The sequence below is a fragment of the Leishmania braziliensis genome (assembly GCF_000002845.2).
Source record: "Leishmania braziliensis MHOM/BR/75/M2904 contig, possible fusion of chromosomes 20 and 34".
Taxonomy (NCBI): Eukaryota; Euglenozoa; class Kinetoplastea; order Trypanosomatida; family Trypanosomatidae; genus Leishmania; species Leishmania braziliensis.
In genome coordinates this window covers 209,385-235,033 of record NC_017948.1, presented here as the reverse complement: position 1 = coordinate 235,033, position 25,649 = coordinate 209,385, and the positions used below count along the sequence as shown (strand labels likewise).

The following is a 25,649-nucleotide window of genomic DNA, read 5'->3' as shown; positions in this document are numbered from 1 at the left end:
CCCCTTCGTTCCTTCACTAGAGAGTAATATATATGTATGTACTTCGTTCCTCTTTCACACTGAGACGCAGCACAGCTATGCGCAACCGCAACAGCAAATTATTCGTACATGCCGCCCACCCGCTCAAGCACTCAGATTCAGAGAAATAGTAGAGAAGCAAAAGCAACCCGAACGCAAGTCCCGCATGGCGGCTACCTCCCTTCTTCAAATCACGCCGAGAAAACTCAGAGGGGCGTTGCATGCGTCTGCATCTTTCTCACTGTTTCTCTCATGCTGTCCCGAGCATTGGCGTATGGGGCGGCGTCCAAACAATGGAAGCTTCAAAGTCTCGCCATAGAGAGAAGCTCTGAAGGGGAACTCTGTGCGCGAAAGGGAGGAAAGCGAGAGTTTAGTGAAGTCAGGGAAGAGTGCCAGAGGGCGTAGCTCAGACAGGCAGTGTAGCGCCGTGATCCAGCCCTCGCCGAATTCCCTGCCGCGGGCGTATATTGACAGCCCAGACCAGCAAAGCAAGACGCGCAGGGCACAAGCGTAGCGCTTAGCCGCCCCTCTTACCACATACGCATCTTTGCTGATTATTACGTTTTATCTCACCATTCACCGTTTCACTTTTTCTCATACCAAGAGCGGAGAGGTTCAAGTAGCGGCGGGCTGCGGCTGATTTCGCTCTTGCTCCTGATGCACCCTCGGGGCCCTGTTTTCTTCTATCACATCCTCGATGCTGTCGTGCTCACTCACCTCGTCATTCTCTTCATAATCGTCGACCTTATCCTCGTCATCATAGTAATCCTCTTCTTCGTAAACGGTAGTGTCGTCGCTGGAGAAGAAAACGCCACTGTCGTAGAGGCTGCTGTGGTTGCCATCGCCATCCTCCACCTCTTCTTCGCTTTCCTCCGGATTCTTATGATCTCCTCCCCGTACGGCGCCACCCTGGCCGCCATCACGGCCACCGGTACCCCTCCCCACCCTACCACCGCCGCCGTCGGCGCGCATCGCGGCGTACTTGTTCAGCTTGTAGAGCATCTCCGCGCGCCGCACCAGTCGCTCCGCTCGCTGACTCGCCACGGCGCCTTCCAAGATGTCAAAGTGCAGCAGCTCCTGCGCCGTCGGGCGGTTCTGCGGGTCGATGTCGAGGCAGCTTTTTACGAACTCGTACACGAGCGGGTTGCCGGTGAACAGCGGCGACAAGTCAGGAGTATCCGTCAGCTCTGTGAGGTATTTAATGATCCCCATCCCCTGCGCGCACTCCACGTGCGCGAACGGCGGGCTGCCCGTGGCCATCTCCAGCACGATGCAGCCCAGAGACCAAATGTCGGCCTTGAAGTCGTAGCCGAGCCGCTGCTCCACGTCCGCATTGAGTACCTCCGGCGCCATATACTGCGGGGTGCCGACCATCGTGTAGAGCAGCTGATGCGGCGCCAAGTGCTTCGCGGTGCCAAAGTCGCCAATCTTGGTGCGGTTGTGCGTACCAAGCAGAAGGTTTGCCGTCTTGAGATCGCCATGCACGTAGTTCTTCTCGTGCACGTAGGCAAGGCCATGACAGATGCAAGAGAGGTGGTGCACAATCTCCGAGAAGGGCAGCGGTACCCCCGGCAGCTCCCGGATCTTGTCGCGTAGGGTGCCGCCAGGGGCCAGCTCCATGTAAAGGCGCAGAAGTGTGTCGCTTTCTTTTTCGCAGTAGAAGTGCTGAATTATGTTGTTGTGCGTCAGCGTCGTCATGGCTAGGATTTCCTGCACCACTTCGTCTGCCAGCAGTCCGTCATGCAGACGCATGCGTTTCATCGCCATCTTGCCGCCCGTCAACGTGTCCTCCACTTCGAAGACGTCTCCGAAAGCGCCTTTGCCGATGCGTTTGCCAATTTTGTGGCGCTCGGCGGAGCTGTTTGTAAAGGTGCGGCGGATCAGATCCAGCCGCTCCTCTTCATCCCGCATTTCCGTGACGAACTGCTCGGCCTCCTGCATTGCAATGTGGACGAGCGCACCGGAGCCGACTTTGGGCAACTCCACAACGGCGTGCCGGTTCAGCAGCTTCTGCACGCGCCAGTCGCTGAAGTCAGACGCCATGACTACAAGCGCCAGCCGAGCGGAGAGAATGCGGATGTCGTCGAAGGGGTCGTCCCCCACGAGTGACTCATAGTCCTCTGACACGATATCGATGTGAAGCGGGTCAATGAGCAGGATGTCGGCGGTATTCATTTCCAGCTTGCGCCCCAGGTCGCGAAAGCTTGTGACGGGGACGACCGCGTGCTGCCGCGCCCAAAGCACGCGGCACAGCTGCTGCTGATGCAGGCGGTTGCTATCAGCGACAATCACCGTCAAGGTACGAGTAGCACTGGACGGCGGCGCCGCTGCTCCACCTCCGGCTCCGCCGCCGTTCTCGTCATCCCGCCCGTCATCGGTCGAGCCCGGGACGACAAGTAGTGGCAACTCAACCCGCACCAGGTTACCAGGGGCCTCTGGTCGTGTGAAGCCGTACAGGACTCCGCCCAGGTTGATCAGTATCTTCTCCACCTGCTCCAGTACTGCGCCACGACGCGCGCTGGCTGCTGCAAAAGTGAAGTTCTTCCTGCTGGGGTCGGGACCAGTGCCGTTTCCGCCCCTGTCACCGACACCTTCACCAGAGGCTCGCTCGCTTGTGCACGAGGCCGACCACGGCGATGTCGAGTGGCGGGCTGCCGCATCATCCGCAGACGCGCTCTCTGGCGACGCATCGCTGCGTGTGCGCTCACTTGCCACTGTCTGGGGGTCGCGGAGGCTGAGTATTGTTGGGCCGTCGTCGCGAATCTCAAACCGAATGCGCCGCAGCGTGGAAGTAAGTGTGTTGGAAAAGGGCGCACTTGCGAGGCCTCGCATTCCGGTTCCGCTCGACGTCTGAGAGCCAGCCGCAAGTCCCGCAGGAACGGAGGTTGGTGAGCTGTCCACCCCACCTTGGGCGTTGCCACCGCTGCTGAGGTTGGCTTCGTTCACCAGGGCTATGAGAGGAGAGTCATAGGCATGGTCGGACCGTGCCAGTTCACCTCCGTGATGTTGATTCGACTGCTGTGAGTGCTGTTGCAATGGAGAGCCACGTGGCAGAGACCGGCGCCGCAAGTGATGTGCCGTGGTGGCCATCTCAGGCTGCAGGCTAACAGCTGCAGGGACAAGGGCGGTGTCATCTGTGCTTGATTCCACCGTGGAGACAGGGGTGTTGGCCACCGGATAACTGGGCTTAGCCAACGCGGACGGTGAGGCCACCATGCTACGCCGTTCATCGATGGCGGCGCTGCTGCTGTGGTTCTCTGGCAGCGTTATCAGCGACGTGTTCGACGGGGCGAGAGGAGCGGCAGGTCCACTCACGCCACTGCCGCCCCCACTCACGCGGCTGGCAGGACTTCCGATGTTCAGAGGCAGTTGGTTCGTGTCCTGCGGTTCCACCACTGTTACCCGCAGCTCCGCGTGCACGACGATCGTCTTCCCGTTGTCGTCCACACTGGGGCATTGCAGTGCGTCGCCAAGCAGAAGCCGCAAAATACCAAGTACCTGCGGAGCGTCCAGGAACACCTCTGCCTTGGGCTCCACCAAGTCGATGTTACAGTAGTACTCGTGCTGTTGCTGTCGGGCAAATGCAACCGCCTCCGTCGCGAAGCGGCGCAGCAGCGCTGGAAGTCGCAGCGGTCGCCACGACTGACTCACCACGTCCATGTTGAGCAGCGAAAACTTCGTGAACTGCTCCACCATGGACATGCACACGTCGAGGTTGCCGCGTATCTGCAGCGCGTCCTCGGCCGTCAGCTGCCAGTCGTGCGACTCAATCTGCGCCATGCGGCGCTGGAACTGGCGCAGTTGCGGCTTTAGCGACCCCTCCAACCACCTGGCCACATCCGCCGCGTACGTGCTGGCCGCCCGATACTTTCCCTCCCGACCGATCAGCAGGAGGACCTCCGCCGTCTTGGCGCAGTTCGACGGGATGACAGATAGCGCCAGCCCGATTTGGTAGAGTCCAGTGTTTTGGCGAAACGGGAAGAGGTGCTGCTCCTGTAGTCTTTCCATGGTGTACTGCTCCCACTTGCCGGCGAAGCGCGCGGCGACGGCGAGGGTGTCGCGCATGCGCTGCCGTCCATCCTCTGAGACGATGAAGTCGAAAATGCTCTTGCCAATCGCCTCAAACGGTGCATAGCCGGTGACGCTCTGCGCGACAGAGTTCCACCGAATGATCGTGCCATCCGCCACGACGGCAATCGTGATGCTCTCATTCATGCTCATCGCTTCAGCAGTGAAGTGGTACAGGTTGCGGCTGCCCGAGAATACAATCTCGCCCCGCGTGCTAACGCGGTGCCGGTGACTCGTCGTAGTGGAGGAGTGCTTGGTGAGGCTGGCGCGCCGGCCAGGCGTGGTAAGACGCGCGGTGGCGTGCGAATGGCGGTTGTGGTCACTATCGCTGCTAGCACCTCTACCCTTCACGCTACTCATGTGGCCCATGGTCACCGGCGGCGGAGGGGTGAGGGACACCAACTCTTCTCCGGCGTTCGTGGATGAGACGACAGAGGTGTTGGCCACTGCCAGGGCTGAGAAGGGGTCACCACACACGGTTGGTGCTTCGAGATAGTGCAATTTAGAGGATTCCATTCCCGCTGCGTCAGCGCTGTCAGCTGTCGTCCTTTCCGTTAACGACTGCGCTATCGTCGGGCTGTTCTCCAGTGGTGCAGTGCAGAAGCGACGGTAGCCGCTGTGGTCCCGACTGCTCCCCGTCTGCGAGTTTTTACCATCCTCACGTTCGAGAGCACTGTCCTGCACGTACACCATGGCAAGTGGCGACGACGTGCTGTGACTGTTGCTACCGCTGCTGCAGGCCGTTCCATGTAGAACGCTGCTGAAACCGCCTGTCCCGCCTGTTATGGCGCCCATGAAGGAGACGTGATTATGCTCGTGCTGAACGCGGCGTGATGACACCGCATTCTGCTTGCTACGTGGGCCACTGCCTCTGCTGCCCTTGTGCTCTCCGGTAGTGCCGCTGCGGCTGCGTAAGCGTGACATTGTGCCCTCCACCCCTGTCACCGACTGTCGAAGATGCTGCTGCTGCTGATGATGAGCAAGCCGGTTGCGCCGGCGTGCCGCCGGCCCGACGTTCAGTCGGAACAGCATGCGCCGCATTTCCTCCTTCAACTCCTCGGGGACGGTGAACTCATAAAAGTAGTAGTTGGGATTCACCAACATACTGCGCTTCATCTCCTCGACGACGGGTCGTGTCATGATGGCCTCGAAGTGCAGACGGCTGATGCGCGCTGCCTGCACAGATGTCGTGGCAACGGCGGTAAAAAGACCCTTGCACTTGAACACGAACTCCGTCTCACCAACCAGCTTCCCCTTTGAGAGGTCCAACACAACCACGGCGGCGTTGTTACCGCTTCTAACAATAGTGCTGTGGGTGTGGCCACTCGCCAAAGTGTCGTTGGCGTCTGCTGCCCCTGCGTGGGTTGCTGCTGCGTTTGCGAGGAAGGTTGTCGGCGCGCTTGCGGTGCTGCCGTGAATCGTGGCGTCGAGAAACGTATTCGCCGACCGCTGCAGTGAGGTTGAGGTGGGCAGTGTCGAGGGCGGCTTGTTGCCATAGGTAACCAGCGAGGGGGCTGCCGACGCGAAGGCCGGCGGCGAGAGAGTGGATGACGGTGTACCGGTAATGCCGCTGTGTGTGGTGCCGTAGTGTATCACGGAAGTTCCAGCGACTGTCGAAGCTGCCGCGGCCGACGCGACGCTGGACATGAGTGCCTCGCTGGGCGACATCGAGCCGGCGAAGTTTGAAAAGGAATAGGACGTGGTGGCCATGTGGCGCAAGTCGTCCTCTGATGCCGCAAAACCCTTTGGCTCCGGATGATGGCTCGTTTCTCGTCCAGAACCGCACGGGGTCCGGCATGTCATGCGTACACTGCCCGACATGAGGAGGTACATCCACTCCACCGGTGCGCCTTGCTCCGCCAGCTTGACCCCCTTGCGCAGCCGGCACACACGTAGGGAGTCGGCTAGCCGCACCTTGATGTGGGGGGAGAGTCCTTTGAAAAGCACACACTCGTTGACGTACTGCAGGAACATATACCGCCGAGCGTCCTTCTCATGGATGACGAGCTTCTGATAGTCCACCTTCTTCAGGGCGTAGAGCACCACGATGGGTGTCGCGGCTGTCAAGGTGACGTGGCTGCGCTCCACGTGGTACGACATCTCCATTTCGCCGTAAAACTGCCCCCGCGCCAGTGTGCGGGTGACGAGTCCTTTGCGCGAGATCGCCAGCTTGCCGGACACGATGAGCAGCAGCTTCTCCAGCGTGCGATCGCCCTCGCGCACCACGGTGGCGCCGCGCTGCAGCTCCGCCCGCGTCATCGTGCGCACTAGTGTCTCCAGCTGCGTCTCATCCAAGGCGGCAAAGGCATCGTAGTGAGCTACGACCTCGCGAACCACCTCCAACTCCTCCGGCGCAACCTGGTCCTCTCGGGAGAAGAACGAGTTCATGGCGACCACGACGGATGACGCGACCAGCGGCGGTTCCGAGAGCAGTGGCGGTTCCGAGAACAGCGGCGACGGTGTCGAGGGCTCGGGGGTGATGGGGGTCGTCGTCGCTGTTATAGACGTGCCAAGAACCATTCCCTCTGCGTCGGCCGCCATTGGCGTTATTACTGAAGGCGTTATGGACGCGGTCACCGCGGACACGCCAGTCCCTGCGTCGACGGAGCTACTGCGCGTGATCGACGAGACGCGACCGCCGCCAGCGCCGTTGTCCTCTATCATGCGCTGCAGTGAGTTGTCGTTGCTGGCCTGCGGTACTAGGGAGCTCTGGCTCGAGTGGGCCGCGAGGGGATTGCTGACATATGCTTTGTCCGCTACGGCAAGACTGCTGAGCCCTTCGTTGGTATCCGCGCTGGAAAAGGGCTCCGTTGCCACAGTGTCTCCCTCTGCAACGAGGGTCTGGCCGGTAGGCCGGCCCGAGGTGCTGTTGCTGATGACACGCCTACTCTGGTTATCCTTGTCATTGCTGTCAGTGTCATACACTCTCGACACCGACTGAGTGCCAGCGGCAGCGGCGAGAGCCACAGCTGTTCGCAAAGTGGAGCCAAGATCGACGTCCTCGAACTCCAGCTCCGTACCGGCGCTGCGCAGATTCTGCAGGTGCAGAGACAGGGTCGGCGAGTTTGCTGCAGTGCTGTCCCACTCCACCACCCTGGTGCTCCTCCGTGCCGATGCAGAAGAGGGTCTGGTGGCGTTACTGTGGAGTCCTTCACTACGCCGCTGTCGCTCTGGTGTAGTTTCCGCGGGAGCTACGCCAGAGCCTTGAGGGTCTTCAAAGGTCTTCAGAGGGTATCCCGGGGAGTCGCCGACTCTAGCGTCATACGTAGAGTGTAGGTGACGGCGCCGGCCTCCTTGGCGATCATACACGTGCCTGCCAGCGCGTCGGCTGCCATTGCCATCGGCACCCGAATTGGCGATCGACTCGGTGCCGCCCAGCAGTGATGGTTCCTCGGGTCGAAGTGAGCTAGCACGCGCGTTCGATGACCATAACGACGCCGACTCAACTGGCCGCATGCGCAGGCTAATGGGATTCTCATCTACGTCGGGCGGGAGAAGTTCCTGATGAATGCCATACGATGGATGAAGGGTGCTCTCGTTGACATCAATACTGACACTCTCGTCACCGTTGCTGTGCCTTCGCTGTGCATCCTTCAGGGCCTTTGGTGAAACTGTTGTACTCGACTCCGCAGTCTCAGCAGCAGCAGCAGCAGCAGTCGCTAATCGAGTAGCAGTGTTTTTTTGGCTCCCTGCATGAGCGGGGAGTCCCTGGTGGGAAGAGATCAGCACGTCAGCATCAGTGACATCGGTGAAGGAGGGGACGAGGTGTGGATCCTGCTGCTGTGCCTGCTTGTGGCCCTGCTTTGCCAGGTAGGTGCCCATATTGCAGTGGTTTCTTCCGCCAGACGCTGAATCGCCATCGTCCTTGTTGCCGTTGTCGGCCTCTTGTACATTAGTGACCGTGGTAATGCGTGCAGTGCTGTGCTCTGGCGTCGTGGGCTCGTCGGGATCAGCACTGCAGCGTGCACCGAGTCGCGTCGGTGCAGGCACGTACATGAGTTGTTGCCCGCGCACAGAGATGTCCCTCGCGGCGCGACTAGAGTCATCAGAGGACAACGGCACTGTCCCACTGAGCGACTGTGGCAGTATGGCGGTGGCATCGCTGCTGCGACGGACCTCGGTTGCTTTACTGGGCACCGATTGTAGCTGTTGCTGCGACTGTTGCTGCCTCTGGAGCGACGTGGCAGTGAGCACCTCGCCGCCCGGCGGCGGTGGTGAGGACGATGCACAGCGCAGGTTCGACAGATGGGCAACAGACGGCTGCTTGTGGAAGGTCACGTCACCACGCTCTGACTGCGATAGAGGAAAGCGTGGGACGAGGGCTCCGTCCCCGACGCCAGGGGCGACGGGGACGGGCGAGCTTGTCCGAGACGTGTTGCCGCGTGCGGCGAATGTAGCGGTGTTCGCCAGTCGCTCGCCATATGCACTTTCCAGCCGTACAGGAGAAGACAAGCGATGCACGCCGCTGCCGCTGCCGTCGCTGGCGACCCACCCTGAAACCTCGACGCCCAAGGGCAACGATGGCACGCTGATAGGGACCTCTTCGTGGGTTGGCGGCAGTGACCGGAGCACGCTTTGGCTGAGTGCATCTCGTACCAATGCCTCCACCGAGGCGGACCCGACTTTGGAGAGAGACCTCGAGTTGTCGCCCTCCGACGTTTGGCTCACCTTACCCACAGCACCCATACCATCCTCGTTGCCGCTCGTTGCCAAGGCAGGCGCCTGGCTACTCCCACCGACGACAAGGTGTGCAAAGCTTGGCGCCCGTCCTGTTGGACTCAGTTCATGCCCCAATGTACCCGACCACGTCCGGGCCGAGGTGTACGACCCAATCAGCGGTGACGACCCCCCACCCGAAAAGCCCAGGGCGCCCCGCGTTGTGTCGGTTACGGTGTTTGTCATGTTCAGGAGGCCTCGATTGTGGTTCGATGCATCACCGACTGCTGCCATCATGTTGATCGACGCGCTCTCCGGTGTTTCTGCCGCATCGCTGCTGCCACCACTGCTGCTCAGCAGGCCCTCCAAAAAAACGATGGCAGCGGCATACTTGGCGGCGGGAAGCTGGTCGAGCAGCTTGCCTAGTCGACGCGCCGACTCTAGCTTCACCGTAGCAGAGAGTGGCGGGGCGGTGGGTGGTAATGCGGCTACCGGTCCCAAAGTATCCTTGACGAGCAACAACGCCGAGCTCCTTCCGGCCTCGGTACCGTCGTGCAGTGCCGCGGTATTGGCATCTGCGTTATTAGCATTTTGCATTGCCTTGCGCTCCGACACAGAAGCGAGTTCTCCAACAACATCAGCGGAGCCGCTTGCCCGAACACCAGCACCCGATCCGACAGAACCGATCGCCAAGTTCGCATTCAGCTTCGGGAAGCCAACCAGCTGCAGGCTTGCCAGGGGCCCATCGTCCGCGACGCCGCAACCACCAGCACCATGCGTAGATAGATCCATCGGCGCACACGATGTGATGAACGGTGCCGGTGGTGACGAGCCCCCAGTCATGGCCCCAACTGCCGGGTCTGTGTAGCGAGCAGCTGCGCTGGTTATGTTCGCAGGACGCCGACCAAGGCTGCTGTTCGGCACCCCGCGGCGGCCAAAGCTCGTGTTTGTCAGCCCCCCACCACCCAGCAAGTCGGCGAGCATCGGTGTGGGCAAGACATTGAAAGCCGAGGAGGCGGGTCGCGCTGGATAGGGAGGACAGACCGACGATGGGGTGACGGACATCAAGGTGTGGGTCTGCGTAAGGTGGCTGCCTCCGACTCCACCTGCGCTGGCGGTGGCGTAGGGCTGCAGTGCACCGGTTCCACCGCTAGGCGCGGAGCACGCAGGCAGCGATGACGGCGGCACCCCAGCTGCGCGGTAGTCAATCACTTCGTTTGTCGTCGCATCCACAGAAAGGATGGGAGCGAACATGGCGAAGCTGAAATCGCTGTCACTGTCATTTCTGTTCTCCCCCGCTACCCCTGACGCTGCAGACGCAGCGTCTTTCTCGCCTTCGTGCGTGATACTCTTCCCAGGGACCATATCCCCAGCCGCCCCATTGCTGCCGTGACGATCTATCTCTAGACTTTCATCGGCTCTGCTGTCGCTGCTTGAAAAATCCGCTGTGGCTACGTGAAGGTTCGCCGCCGAGGCTGTTGGGTGGATAGCCGGGAAAGCAACAGTAGAGAGTCCGGAGCTTCGGCTGCTGGTGTGATCAATTCCACCGTGTACCACCGCTGCCAGCCCGTTTTCCTCCCCATATTGCGGCTGCTGAGCAGCCAGACTGAGATTAGCCTCAGCGCTGGTGCCAAGGGGACCTGCGACTGAAGTCACCGTCGGTACGCTCGCCATTGAGGGCGTGGCTGTGAAATCACGCCGTAAGGGGCTGGTGAAGGCACCTTTATCGTTAGTATAGCAATCGCCAGCGCTTCCACTGCTGCTGCAACCCTTGCGAATGCCCCTGTCGTGGGTTGTCCCATGCAGCGCTGGGAGTGCCTCCGCTGAGATGCAGGAGGCGCCTTCCATTGTTGTCCTGCAATGAAACGACGGAGTATCGATATCGGCAGAGGCTGAGGAGCCAGCGAGTGTCGTCCGGCGCGACCGCAGCGCCACTCGTGCCCACTCCACACCATCACTTCCGGGAGAGTTGAAGGCAGTGAAGGAAGACGACGATGACGACGAGGAGGTTTTGGGAGTGGGAGGAAGACTTCTCAGCGCAGCTGCAGTAGCCTTTCGTTCCCTCTCTTCACTTCTCTGCAGCGGACCGCTCAATTTATGTTCGATTGCTCTCGACTCTCCGTCCTCACTGACCTCTTCGGGGAAAGGCGGCAACATGGTCAACAGCAACCCAGATCGCGGCGAGCCGCCATCAGCGCTCTCGCTTGCGTTACTCCTCGAGGAGGCGGGCGCTTTATATTTGTGCAATCGCCCAGGATTGCTAATGCGGCGGGTACCGCGTTGTTGCGACGTCGTCGGAGCCGCCACGCTCTTTCGAGCACTCCGCTGCCCTCGTCGATTGGCAGCCTTGCGCTTGCCTGTGGTGTGCCAGCCGTAAGCGCTGCTTGAGTGCTGTGGAAGGCCCAGTAAGGAGGGAGCCAGGGCCTCGTGCCGCCCAGACGCAGGTCGATCAGTGGCCGTGTCGGTTTTGTTCTCGTCACCGTCGCCGGCGGTCGCCGATGCTGCCTTTGCGTTATCGTCTTCTTCAACTTCACCCGATACGGTAGCTCGGCGGCGCTGCTGTGAGTGGCGCTCTAAGCGACCTTGGCGGCACGAGACCACCCCCGAGTGTGGACTCTCGGCGCCGCTGTTACTCGCCAAGTCGCCAATTGTGCTGCCGCTGCCGTGGAGGGCAAAACTGGTGTTCCCGGGGAGCTCTGTGAAGAGTTCCAGGACAGCTGTGTCGTTCGGCGGTGGGTGACTCTCCCGTTCTCGGATGCCGTTGCCACTGTTGATGCTGCCACCACCCTCGTCCATGTTATCGTCATCGTCATCTTCACTCACAAGGCGGTCAGCCAGCCAGTCACGTGTGAACGCACGAGGGTCGAGAGGCTTCACCGCCATCAGCGATAACGAAAGCTGCGCAATGAGGGCCGGAATGTGGAACATGTCGAGGTAAGCCTCGTCGCTTAGCAGGCGAACGTTAACAGGGCTGGTCGTCGGCGACGCCGAGACTGACGAGACGGCACGCAAAGAGGTGGTGGCAGCACTGCGTAGGTATTGGCGGCGAGCGCCGCCTCCGCCACGACCACCTGCGCCTCTGCCGGTGGATGTCGACAGGGTGCTGGGCGACGCTGGCGCTAGTGTAGCAACTCCAACGTCGCCATTGCTTATGGAGTGCACAGAGGTGCGTCGTTGCGGACTCGACGAGAGACTGGGTGGTGGGAGTTCCGAGGAAGGCCCAGAGGCAGAGATCAAGGAGCGACACCTTCGCTGCGGTGTTGGTTCTGTTGCTGGCACGGTGGCGCTACTCTGTGAGTCTTTGGTTGGTGGGGATCCAGTCCCTGCAGCACGGCGACGGGGTCTCTGTTGAGCTGGTGACTCACCAGAGGTACTGTTGACCTCGGACTCCGTAGAAGTGTTGCGCAGGGCTGGCTGGGTAGTGTTCCTCTCCGACAGCACCACTGCCTCGGCCTCAGGCCGCGGTGAGCGTGTACTGCTGGTGGTTGTTGCTGTTGTAGTCGGTGCATTCAGCGCAGCCACCGTCAGAGGTGGCACACTCTCGGATATAATTGCTTCTGCCTCACGAGCGGCAGACAAGTCGGGGGCTGAAACACGAGGTGAGGAGGAGAATGCCCCATCGTGCTGTTTTTGAAACGTTACTCGTCGCGTGAATATGCGGTCATCACTGCTGCTATCACTCGAGGAGGAGGAAGAAACGTTGGACATCTTGGCTTCACTCAAAAAAGGTGTAGACGTACACTCACACCCAGCAGCAGCAGCAGGAAGAAGCAGCACGTTTACAGCAACAATCAGGACGTGTGTGTGTGGGGAAGGGGGTGAGGGACAGGATGTGCCGAGTCTTTGCTTTGCTTTGGACTGTTCTCCCTGATTTTGCTTCCTTTTCGTGGCCTGAACGCTTTGGCCGTGCCTTTCCTTGCAACACCGCCTCTTTGACGCCTTTGGGACGGATGGCTGTGCACCTGAAAAGCCTTCTGTTCCCTCCTGCTCCGTGCGGCGCGGGGTCTGGGGGGGGGGAGGGGAGGGGAGAACGCCCTCCTCTTTGGCTCTGCGTTTCACCTCTCGTAGCCACGAGCAGCACTGCAAGGCAAACACCAACACGCGAGAGAGAGGCCGTGCGAGGGTAAAATAAGCACCACTACAGCCAATACAAGACGAGCAAAAGAGAAAAATTGACTCACCACGCGTGAGCAGCGAAACCCAAAAGAGAGGGCACCCACGCACGGAAAAAGCGAAAATAATATGTGCCTGTGTGCCAGCGCTCGTGCGAGGGGGAGGGGGGAGGAAGGGTGGTGGTGGAGGCGTACGCCCCAAGAGGTATACCACTACGAGGATCACACGAGAGTAACAAGCTCGAGGGAAAGAAACTACCTGGCCGTCGAGGGCAAGGATGACTGCTTCTCTCTCCTTCGTGTTCTCCTCTTAGATGTGTGATTTGCCTGAGAAGTGAAGGAGGAGATCAGCAACGCCGGCAAAAACGTTTGCGAAACTCTGGCGCCTCTGCTTCTCCCGTCTGCCTCCTTTTCTATACTTGTAGTTGATGTGTGCAGCGAGAGTGTGGCTCGCTGCTGCCATCGCTGCTTGGGGTCTTTAGGTCCTTCTATCACTTGGGTAGCACAGTAGGGTGGCAGGCCGGCAGACACACTAAGCAAAGAAAAAAAAAAAGAAGCAAAGAAACGCAGACCGCCAGTGAAGGGGAAAACAACAACAACAACAGAACAGTGAAGAGGGCTGTGCGCTGAGGAAGAGGGGACTGGCGGAGGGAGCCGAAAGGCACGTGTGCGCGTATTCCCTGTCTACAGTACAATGCAGATAAGAGAAGCGCGAATGGGAGACTCAACTGACAGGGAGGGGAGGGAGCACGCTGTTGGCTGTGATGAGAGAGAGAGAAGGCAAGATCGATCACACCGAGAAAGGGGGAGAGGCAAAAGAAACGAAATCACCAACGGGTGCTCACACAGCAAACAGCAGCAACAAAAGGGTGCTGGAAATAGAGAGAGCCACGGCGAAGACGAAGGGGAGAACAAAAAGGGCGCGGAGGCAGACATACGCGCGCGCGCAGACACAAGTATGGGGGAAGGAGAGGGAGAGGAGGAGAAAGCAGAGAACGCAAGAGAGATCAAGAGCGATGAGGGTTCGCCGTTAACAGCCTACGCGCTCACACAGCTCAGAGGGAAGCAAAGCAGCAAGCTAAAATGAGAACAGAAGGAAAAAAGAAGATAGAGATACACACCCACAAGTCAAAGTAGAATCAGAAGCAACAGGTGAGGGCGCTAATCAAAGCCAGAGCAAAATTATGCACGGGAGACGGCGAGGACAACAAACAAACACGAGCAAAAGGAGAAGAGAATGGCGAAGACAACAACGATAGAAGAAGAGTGACAGCTCGAAACCAAAGGTGAGAGAAGGTGCAGCGACAGCGACACCACACACGCATACATACAAGCAAAGAAGAGCTCACTCACTCATTCACTCACTCACAGACACTCTACGTGTCTGCGTGTGCGTTCTTTGTCTTCGCTTGTTGAAATACAAGAATATACGGATGGAAGGGCTGAAGAAATGTTTTTTTTTTTTTTTGGGTGACAAGAGAGAGATTGTGGGAAAGAGGTGGAGTGGTAGGGGGTAGTGAAGGAAAGGAAGGAGTAAAAATGGGAGATGAGATGAGAGCCAGTTGGAACGATGCGTGATGGTTGCACCTTACAGGCGCGTGCGTGTGCGTGTATGTCCGCGATGTCTCTGGCACTGCTGATGGCTCCGAGCACAACAAAGCCAAACTCCCCAAAAAGAGCAGCGAAAGACTCTCTTCCCTGTCAAGCAGAGAACTCGCACGTATTATCGTGCGAGTACGTTTAGTAGCCGCTGTGGTTGTGTAGCTGCACTAACAGTGCCATGAGTGAGAGAGAGAGAGGGGCGCGAGAGAAGGAAGGAAGGAGTGAAGACGAGTAGAGCTGAAGGAAGGGTGCTGCTTGCGACGGAGAACAAGAGTGCAGGTGCCCTCTATACTCACCCAGTCCAGGCTACGGGGCAGGGGAGAATGAGAGAGGAATAAGAAGCATTCGCTTCCACACCCGCGGGGGCCGCGTGGCTTTCCTCCCTCACCCCATACCCGGAACATAGTGCCAGCTAGAAGAATAGAGTAAGCAGCCCTGCAACAACGAGATTGTTTTTACTCCTCTTTCGAACTCCCCCTTTTTTCCTGTGTTTTCTTGACCCACACACACACATGCACACATACAAATAGGCCGTTCCAGTGCCTTTGCCGCTTCTCTCTCTCACTCTTGATGTGTACGTGAGTGCCGCCCTCGTCACTACGAGGGCGGCCATGCCCCTCCCACTCCGCTGGGCTCCGAAAGAAGCTTAAAAAGTACAAGCCACAGCAAAACAAACGCAAAACAGAAATACGAGGACGACGATGTCGTCATTGTAGCAAAACACAACCACAACCAAAGAGAGGGACGCAACCTAGGCAGTAGCACGCAACAAGCCGAAACAAGCTGAGTTAGATATAACACAGAGTGAAAGGAAAGAGGAAGGGGAGGGGAGCGTGGTGGAGCTTCATCAGCGTGAGAGAAATGTTGAGAAAGCAAGCGAGAGAGTTAAGAGCAGAGAGCCAACACCGATGCAGTGCTGCCACAGTTACTGTCATGATCAGCTTCGCCCATAACGTCGTTTTTTTTTCTCCCTTTAACCTTTGTGGTGATCGCTGTTGTTGCCCCCCACCCCCCTCGTTTTTTTTTTCGTTTTCGCCTCGGCATCGAAATACAGACGGGGAGAGGGGCGGTAGGGCAACAACAACAAGAACACTGTGCCTCCACCGAAACACCTGGTATGGGAGCGACGGATGAGCCAGCGAGTTCAAGTTCTACAAAGAGAGGGAGAGAGAGCGAAAAGATAATTCCCTAGAGGTAAAACCCTCAAAGGGTGAGGAGAAAGGGAAAGCGGGAGAGAGAGACAGCACGTGGTAGGGAGAACGACAGATACCACCGCAGGTACAACAAAACTTCGAAAAAGCAGAAAAATAGCACAGAGCACTCAAGTAAAAGGGAGGAGAAGGGAGTGGGGGGGGGGTGGAGAAAACAAAGATGGAGAGAACATCCACCCCAACAGCGAAGCTCAGATAGGCGCAAAGGCGTTTTGTTCCCCGACGTGTCCGTCCTACCAAGCACAAAGTCAGCAAACACACGCCTGCACAACCACAGCTCACCCATACCTCCGTGGTGCACCACGGCTAAAGCCTCGGCGTCCAGGACGAGCCGTCAGCCGTGGAATGGGGCCATGGGGCTGGCGACACGTCCTCGCCTTCCTCGGACACGCGCGGCGCCAGACGGGCCAGGGTGGGCCACACGCCTCAACCCATGCCAGCCGCGACCCGCGTGCTGCTCGACGGTGGAGGCCAGGGCCCTCTCCGGGACCCGGCGCTCTGCTTGTGCGCCACACTCCCCCCTCTGTCGCTTCAAGCTGCGGCATCCCGTAATGTGGCGTGGGGGCTCTCCACATGGGAGTCTGCAGGGCCGATGGCGCGATTCGGGGTGCCCTCTCACCCACTCCCGCCCCGACAAATCCTCGCTGCCGCGCTTGACTGCTATAGATGCCGCAAGATCTGCAGTGAGCAGCTAGAGGAGGTGCGGCGGCAGTTCCCGTCAACTTCCGTCGTCACGGAAAGCGCGCAGGAGACGGTGCTTAATGTAGATCATGCGCTGCGCCTTGGGGCTGGATGACGCCATTCGCGCCTCCCGACCGCGGCACTGCTCCGTGCGGGGCAATCGCGAATCCATTTTCGTTGCCGCTGTCGAGGTTGTGCAGGCTGGCGGAGTCGGTGTTGGCCCATCCCGCGTGCGCCGCCAGTGACGTGTTGTCACCGGGAAACGTGGGCATGTTGCTCTCTGCTGTAGCCTTGGTGCTACCAGAGCGCTTTTCCTTGGTGCTCACCGCCGCCATTGTCGATGACCCGTTGCCGGCTTTGAAGGCGCGCACGCCGATCAGCATGGTACCGTAGCGGCTCTGATACAGACCGTACTTGCGTCCGTCTTGGTTAACGTACAAGGGTTGTCGCATCCAGTGCTCTGCCGACAGCGCGCGCGCTTCCTCTGTCTCCGCCTGCAAGGCACGCACGTGCTCGAGAAGCCGAGGGGTGTGCTTGCCGAGGTAATGAGCGGCCTGGTCGACATCTGTTTTTCGCCAGTGAGCAATGAGCATGTCTTTGTTCTGTAGCACGTGTCGGAGCTGCTCACACTCGTCCTTGAGCTTGTACTTCACCCAGCCACCGCTGGGAAGGAGCGTCGGGCAGTGAAAGAAGGAGCTCGCCCACATGGTTGCCTGACACACGTGCAGGGGGTCCAGTTTGATGAGCACCGCAGAGGACGGCGGGAAGCGAGGTTGCGATAGTCGCTCCATGTTCAACGGCTTCGTCTCGTCGTCTGCCGCAGGTTGAGGGACAGCTGTGCTGGCCCGCGTTCCATCAGCAACGGTGGAGCTGATCGTCGTCGTCACCGTCGTGGCAGACTCTGATGGTTTGAAGAAGGGCGTCTCCACCAGCGCGGGAAGTTCGATCAGTTCCATTGTGGTGAGGCTCTGGTCCAGCAGGATTTGGCAGCACAGGAACGCAAAGTTCTCCGTCAGTGACTTCAGGGCTGAGTAGTTGTTGCTCGCTGTTTCAATGACCACACGACGACGCCCTATGCGACGGCACAGTGCAAGCGTGATGACGTCCTCGTCGGACTGGCTGAGTGGAAGCGGGCCTAAGGTGGGTGGGGTCGGAGTTGGTGCATTATTAGCTCCAAGCGATCCACCACAGCCGTCCATTAGGAGCGCGCACGCGCCCTCTGACCCGGGCCCCGGCACGTTGAGAGCGATGCCTAGCACGCCACTGACGTTCTGCTGCGGGCACAGCAGGATGTGCTCTCTGCTGGCGCCAGGCGCGCTGAGTGTGCCGCCCATCGATGCCGACTGATCGTGTGGCAACGACCGCATATTAGGTGATGATCCACTGGAGACGTCAGCGCAGGGCCCCATCGCGGCGTTCTGAAACTTCCCCTCGCCGGGGAAGCTAGCGAGTGCAGTGCGGCCGCAGCTGCTAAGGGAAGAGGCGTGTAGATGCTGTGATGCTTCGTTGTAGGCGGCGTTGACGTAGTGGGTAGGCGTGTAAATGCCGGATGGGATGCTGGGCAGCGGGATCTCCAACAGGGGATCGAAAAACGGCTGGTTCTCCGCCCTCGGTGGGAGTGTCAGCAACGTTTGCAAGTAGTGCACCATGTGTGGGTCGACGCGGAGCTTCTGCTCCCGTTGCTCGTACAGAAGCTGGTCAAGCTTCGTCTGGAGCACGTGGCGACGCCCAATCGTGTGAAACTGCTGCCGGAGCATCACTGCGGCGAGCACAAGCACGCGCTCGAGGGTGCGGTTACCAGCAGATGTAAGGATAGCGGTGTTGAGGAACAGGAGAGGCTCTGATGTACTGCTGCCCTCCTGTGCTTGCTGCTCCTGCTGCTGCTTCTCCGCCTCGCTAGGAAGCCGCTTCACAACCTTGAAGGCATCTTGCATCTCCCGTGTCATGAGCCCAAAGTAGCCAATGATGTTGATCACGCGCCCTTCCAGCGCAAGGGCGCCCTCTCGCTCCTTGCCTTCCGGGTAGGCGAGGCAGAGAGCACACGGAACAGGTATAAAAGGCTTCGTGCTCGACGCATCTGTCGCCGCGGCTGTGCCGGGGAGGACAGGGTCGGCAGAGAGCAGCTCGTCGTTTGTATCGAAGAGCGCCGCGTCTACAAGGTCAAGGAAGCGGTCCAGGTCCGCCTCGGTGAAGTTGCTGTCCGGCATGATACTCCAGTATTCGCTGAAAAGGAGCTCCTCCGCACAGGAGTGCACTGCGCCGCTGCCATCTTGCTCGGGCAGCGGGAGACTGGAGTCACTTCGCTCGCTGCTTGAAGCGCCTGTACGGCTGCTCTCTTCCTGTGCTGCGGCACAGTTGTTTTTGTGCGCGTTGTGGTCCACATCTGTTTGGACGACAGTTGCCGCTGATGACGAGGTCGCCTTCGCAACAGGGGTTACGGGCGATCCGCTGGTTGTCTCTTCGGAGGTCGTGTGCGCTTTGCTTCCGCTGTTGCTCTTGTCATGATTACTGCTCTTCCCTTGGCGCGACAGGCCCTGCAGTATGTTCTCCGCATCGCGGGCGTTGGCGTACAGTACTGCCGGATCACGTCGCATGAGCAATAGCTGTTGCCGTAGCTGTTGTCGTATGTGGCTGCGCGAGTCCACGTGCGATGGAAGCGATGACAGCTGCGGCTGTGGCTTACGACTTGCGGTAGTCGCGCGCTGTAAAGGGGCATTCTGAGCGCTACCATCAATATCAACTGGGTCGGGGGAGGTGTCTGTATCCTTACCAAAGTAGTACTTGGTAAGCGGCACCATGCCCACCTCGTAACTCCCGCGGAAGTACGAGAATAGTGAAGTGCATTCACGCGACGGAACTGCTCCCATGCTTGCTACTTGAACAAGCGCTAAATGGTAGGAGTCCGTGGCAGCGCACGCTCTGAATAAGACGCAGAGAACGACAGAGAAAGTGTGTGGGGGGAGGGGAGGGGGAGGGGAGGGGAACAGATCTCTCGAAAGAAGAAAAAATCAGGAGGTGCACACGTGCGAAAGGGCCACTACTACGATGGCAGTAGAAGAAAATGTAAAAGTGTGCGCGTGTATGTGTATGGGTGGGTGTCGAAAACCTGAAGTACGAGGCCCTTTCTGTTCTTGCTGCTCTTATCGTTCCTGTCAGCGCTCTACTGAAGCTTAGGCGCGGACGATGCGTTGCAGACAATACGTGTGAGCGGGTAAATTAAGATATTTTGCAAGGAAGACTCACAGAGGGGATACACGGACAAACAGTCGCGTGCCTGGCGGGCAGAAGCAAAACGAAAGGCAGTGGTCCGACGAAAGAAAGAAAACACACAAGAGTGACAGGGAGGAAAAGAAAAAGAAGACTGGACACGGATGCGCACACGCACACTAACGCACACATAGCATGCAAAGAGACAACAGCACTGCCAGCAAAGATGATGCCAATCTCGTGTGTGCGTGTTGCTACCTGGATCGACACTATCGTTGTTGCTGTTGTTTTATGCCCTGCTGCTCGACAGGTGGTGATGGTGTGGCTTTGTCCTGCCAAGTCGGCGAGCACGCGGTGTTCAGAGAGAGAGAAAGAGAGAGAGCCAAGCGAACGGAAAGAAACAGCGTAGGGCGAGAGAGAGAGAACAGTCAAAAGAGGAACTAGAAGCTACAGAAAAAGGCAATAAAGGTTGAAAAAACGAGGGCACGAGCACAGGCAACAGAAGGCGTGAGTGAGGCTAGTCGTTATGAATATGAAAGAGAATAGAATCACTCGGCAAGAACTCGCAGCTGAGTGGTGAAAAGAGGCTCCTTGATGTCTCGTGCTACTCGTTGGTTCTCTTCGACTACTATTTTCTCGTGACGTGCACACAAACACCCCCACCCGCACCCACACACGGTGCTTCGATTCTATGGAACGTTTTCTATTTTTTGTTTCACCTTTACTGCTGGTGCTCTTGCAACCCTCCCCAGTTGTGCGGTTGAGCTGCGTTGTATTCTCGTAATCAGACCCCGCTTGTTGTTCTCCTTTCCTTCCCTGCCTCAGAAGGAGAAGTTGAGAGAAAAGGGCGAAAGTCTAAAGGGCCCGCACGACAACGGTGTAGGCTTCAGCAGAAGAGAAGCAAGCAACCCAAAAAGGTGTGGAGTAAACCATAGAGAGAGCGAGAGCAATGGAGGTGGAGCCAAGTAGTGCGTCCTTCGATGAGTTGGCGGTGGTGAGGGAGGGAGGGAGGGAGGGAAGGAGCAGAAGGTGAAGAGGAAGAAAGGGAAAGGGAAATGCAAAAGAAAAAATGGGAGAGAATGCAGACGACAACAACCGCGAGGGAGTAAAAAAACAAGCAAACAAAAGCAAAAAGAGGGAAGTCACACACACACGTGCAGACAAAATGGCACCACAGGGAAAAAGAGGGCGGGCGAAGGAAAACGCCAAAAGGCACGAAGCTTAACGCTTCAAGATGAACCGCAGAACTCGAAAAGAACACCGACGTCAGTGCAAGAGCGAAAAAAAAAGAAGAGGTGGATGGTAGTGGTGGTGGTGAAAGAGACCTCAAACAAAGCCAAGGAGGGAAGCATCAACGAAATACACACACCCACACACACACACGAAATCGAAACAAACAAAAAGGCGAAGCGCAGATCAGCCACAAGTACAGACCGAAGAGAGAAGGAAATAGAGGGCAATCAGGGGAAAGCAAGAACAGATACACGGGAAGAGAAGAGGAAGGTCGACATGCAGACAGAGAGAAGCTAATTTGTATTTGTTGTCTTTCCTTTTCTAGAAGCGGACACACACAAAAAAAAAAAAAAACAGAAAAAAAAAAGAAAATTACTCAACGAGGAGGAGACAGACAGACAGACAGAAGAAAACAAAGCACACTCATATCCACCCCCACACGCACGCACGCACAGGTGTATCAGAATAAGACAAAGTGTAGTGCAAGCAAACTCGAAAAAAAAAAGGGTAAGACAATACACACCTAGTGAGACGCAAAGACCAGAGAGAGAGAGAGGGAGGGAGGGAAATATGGAGAGATAGCAGAAAGAAGTGAATTTGATTATTGGTAGAAAGCGGAAAATGGAGAGAGTGAGTGTGTTAGAGAAGAGAGCAAACAATCATGTCATAGGGACAACTGGAGAGAGAGAGAAGGAAAGAAACGTACAGACGCACACACCCACCCGCACACAGCACCAACGACTTTGAATATCGCAAGCTGATTTTGTTTAAGTACTCTTTTTTTTTTCAGTGTGTGTGTGTGTTCAAAGTCTATTTTGTGATTTGTTTTCGGTCGGATGTCTTCTGCGGCGCCTTTTGGTTAAAACCTTCGCTCTTTCTTCACGTTCTCCTTCGCTTATTCCGCAAGTGTGCGGAAGTTCCGTTTATTACTTTCGCCTGCGCGTTAGCACTCCTTGTAATGCAAGCGGCCTTCCCACGTCTTTTCAGTTATTCAGTGCGTCTGATCCCGCAATGAAGATGCGTTTGACGAGGCTGCCCCTCTTCAGCTCCTTTCCACACTACAGGAAGAGACACACGGACAGAGAGACCCTTGATTAGTTTCGTGTGGTGCGTTTCGCTCTCCCTCTCTCTATTTTTTTTTTTCCCCCCTTTTTTTTTTTCGCTTTGCCGTTGATGCTGTTGCCACTGTTGGTAGGCCACCTAACTGCTGATGAGACACCGTCGTGGGTTGGTTACCGTGTTTGCCGTTCGCGTATGTGCGTGTGTAGAAGTGGGTGTACTAAGAGTGGGGATGGGGGTGGGGAAAAGAGAGCAACAATGGTATGGAGGAGGGCGACGACGAGGGTGCTTGGATAGAGGAGGAGGGAGGGGGAGAGGCGGGGATGAGCTATTACAAACGTGCAACCGAGAAGAAGAGGAGAGGGAGTGGTGTAACTCCGTGAACCTTTTCGTTGTTTTGCTATAATATTCTTGTTGGTTGTTTTCCCTTTAAAGTCAACTCTTATGGAAGCTAAGTTTTGTGTTCTTTGAGAGAGAAGGCTGCCTAGCTTTCGCTCGTTCGGAAGGGATTCGATTGCGTGTGGTTGATAATGTTGTGTTGGGGGGCTGCGGGTGTGTATAGTGGTCAAAGTGGTGAAAGGAGGAGAGAGCAGACGGGAGAGTTGATCAGCAGATGGGTGTGATGGGAGTGAGGGTTGAAGAGTTGTGGTAACGGTGGGGAAGGGCAAAGAAGATGGGAGGAGAGGAGCAATCCCGCCATCCTTGCCGCCATTAGGAAGGGAAGATGGAGCGGGCGTTCCTTTTTTTGTGTGTGCGTGTGTGCCTCTGGCATCGCGTGACATGCACTACTGCTCTTCTTCAATCGCCCCCAGGACTCCCTCCTTCCAAACTCCACTTCATGTCTTCACCGTTCTGGAGGACCCTTGCGAGAGTGTTTGCCTGCTTCTTCAAACGTTTTTTTCGCCCATTGTTGCTTGTGTTATTCCGTTGGGGAACGACAGGATGCGAAGATAACCAGCGAGAAAAGGGGGAGGACCAAGAAAAAGCGCCGCAAAGTTTTCGACCAAATGGGAGAAGTGCCCCCTTTTTCCCTCATGCTCTCTTCTTACGGTCCATGTGCTCCTCTCTCCTTTTCTTCGTCCGGGCTTTTTCTCCTTCCAGAGAGATGGGAAAGGTAGCATGGGGGACGTACATACTCGCCTAACAGGACTTATCCCTTTGTGGAGCTAACATGCACGCAGAGACAACAACAACAACAACGAGAAAAAAAGTAACAAGGGCACCTTCTTTGCGTGTGCGCTTTGACGAGACCTAACAGCTGAGTTGGAAATTCTTTTTTTTTATGTGTTGTTTTTTGTGCCCTTTCGATGGCCATGGCTTCATGTGCCGGCTTTCGTGGCTTCGAGTGTTGCTGGTGGTCAGTGTTGAAGGCTTTTCCTTTCTTGGTGGTGCGGATGGAGGCAAATACGACCCCCAAACAGGAAAAACAGTACAGCGACACACAACTGTATCTTTGTTCGTGGGGGGAGGCGGGGAGAGACGGAGGACGCGAGGGCGACTGAACTTCGCTCCGAGCATCACAACCTCGATTCCTTTGGGGGCGAGGAAAAACAAAAGCTGACGAATAATAATAATAATACTTTGTGTTAGAAATTTGATCGTACGTGCATGATTGTATGCGTGTCTGTCTGTCTATCTCTGTGCTGCCCTTCTCACCTGAGAGGGGTTACTGCAGAGCTACATGGAAGGGCGCAAGCACCTCTTTTTTTCCTTTTCGGTATATCTTGTTTATTCCACTGGTACGCGGCTCTGTGCCGACCACGCGCCACTACCACTACCACAGACGTAGCCCGCCCTCTTTACTAATGCATCGACACACAACTGTCCATTCGGCCCATTGTTTCGATGTTTGTCTGGAGATAGCATTGACGCCTAGAGAGTCGGGCAGTGCAACTGAGACACTTCATGCGAGGAAGCTGAAACAGGACAGAGAAAGAGGGCAGGAGACCAGCAACATGAAAGGACTCATGCCCAGTCACGTGGAATACCGAGGAACGGAAACAACGAGGTCGCCACGGTGTATTCATCAGAGGAAGCGTGTGTATGCGCCGTCAACGTCGTCCCCCGCGGGATGTTTAGGTGTCTTGAAATCTTAGCGGCGTTGAGTCCCACGTCAAACCACTATTACGTACCCACACGACCTTCTCTCTCCCCTCTCCCTTTAGCGAAAGCACCGAACAAAGCAACACCACGCACATATGCGTATACGTGGGGACTAACGAAGCGAAGAAGCGCATGTGACGTGCACACTAGCGAAGATAACCGAAAGTAACATCGAGGAGAATAAACGAGACGCGGAGGAGGAGGAGGAGGGAGGAAACAAGGAAAAGGAAGTTGAACAGGAATGAGAAACAGAGAAGGGAAAGGGGGAGATTCTCATCTGCATTGCGCACGGCGCGAATCCCTCTTTTCTTGAGCGTGCAGTGGGTGGGTGGGTTACAGGCAGTGAGCATGTAGACACGGACGCACAAAAAGAGGTAGGCGAGAAGAGACGTACCACAGCCTGTACAACTTCTATCCAGATCCATCGTGTTCTGTGTGTACTCTTGGTCTCGTTTGCTTCGTACCGCTTCTTGTCCAACTTACCGCCTCGTGAAGTGGGTGTGTCTGTGAGCTTCTACTCTCTTTGTACGCTGTGTGAGAGCACAGGGAAAGAGGAGCACACACACACATACACACTTCCACAAGAGAAGAGGGAGTGGGGGTTGAGAGAGAGAGAGAGAGGAAAAAAGGGAGAGGGTGATAAAGATGGTCAACAAGACCCACTGCCCCTCAACGACACGCGTCAAGAGAGAGTGTGTGTGTGCGTGTCGCGCGAGAGTAGAGGGGGACTAACATCCAAGATAACACACAAACGCGCTACGACTCACATGAATCACGCAATCCTGAAAAAGACAGTAGTCAAAAAAAAAGAAAAAAATCGTGTGACACTCGCGTCTTTCTATGGGAAGAAGAAGAGTGGAAAGGGCGGTGGCGGTGACGACGGCAGTGGTGAGGAGCACCAGAGCAATTGCTCTCCAAAAAGAGCGAGAGGAGGAAGAGAGACAAAGGGCAAGAAGGGGGGACAGTGGGGAGGTACAGAGAAACACACACCCACACACGTGGTGTGCTGCCCCCGATGATGATTCCATCTCCTTTTTTCCTTTGTTGTTGTTAGTGATCCCTTCACACGCATACCCACACACGCAGAGAGCCTTGTGCGGGCTGTAGAGAAGAGGAGAAAGGCATACCACACTGAAAAGGAGCGGCTGACACTCAAGAGAGCGAAAACAGGCAAGCCAACAGTTAAAGACAGGTACGATGTACAGATTGCCGCGACAACACACTTCCCCCCACTTATAAATATACATCGATACGCATTCAAAGTCGGATCTACGCACCGACGGAACGAAAAAAAAAAACAAAAAAGCGTCACGATCAATGGGCTTCTCTGCAGACACAAGTGCGCAGAGGATATAGAAGAGAGGCACGGCGTGGGTGGAGGGGGAGGGAGCGGTGGTGCCTGGACATTGGCGATGAATAGGGGAATGATGAGAAAAGCAGAAGCAAAAAGACGAAAACATGAGTAACAACAGAGCCTGGAATGTGCCGTAGTAGTGAAGCTAACGAAAGAAAAAAAACACACACACCGACAAAAGATATCAGCAAACACCGGCAACAAGGGAGCAACTGCCAAAACGGCAGCATTGACGTACTATGTCGGTATCGCCAGGTCTTGTCGCTGGGGAGTCGCATGTTGTGTACGTCTTCTCTGATTAGGAAGTGTTCGTAAAAGCTGAACACAAACTCACATAAACCAGGA

At 56.8% G+C, this 25,649-nt stretch overlaps 2 protein-coding genes across 2 annotated transcripts; both read right to left on the bottom strand.

Annotated features, from left to right (window-relative positions):
• Window positions 1-633: 633 nt before the first annotated feature.
• On the bottom strand, window positions 634-12,450 carry LBRM_20_4950 (putative protein kinase; the record flags this gene model as incomplete). Its single annotated transcript, XM_003722996.1, has 1 exon — window positions 634-12,450. The coding sequence occupies one exon, from the start codon at window positions 12,448-12,450 to the stop codon at window positions 634-636; it is 11,817 nt and encodes a 3,938-aa protein (XP_003723044.1).
• Window positions 12,451-16,425: 3,975 nt separating this feature from the next.
• On the bottom strand, window positions 16,426-19,215 carry LBRM_20_4940 (conserved hypothetical protein; the record flags this gene model as incomplete). The annotated part of the gene is made up of 1 exon (XM_003722995.1): window positions 16,426-19,215. The coding sequence occupies one exon, from the start codon at window positions 19,213-19,215 to the stop codon at window positions 16,426-16,428; it is 2,790 nt and encodes a 929-aa protein (XP_003723043.1).
• Window positions 19,216-25,649: the final 6,434 nt, after the last annotated feature.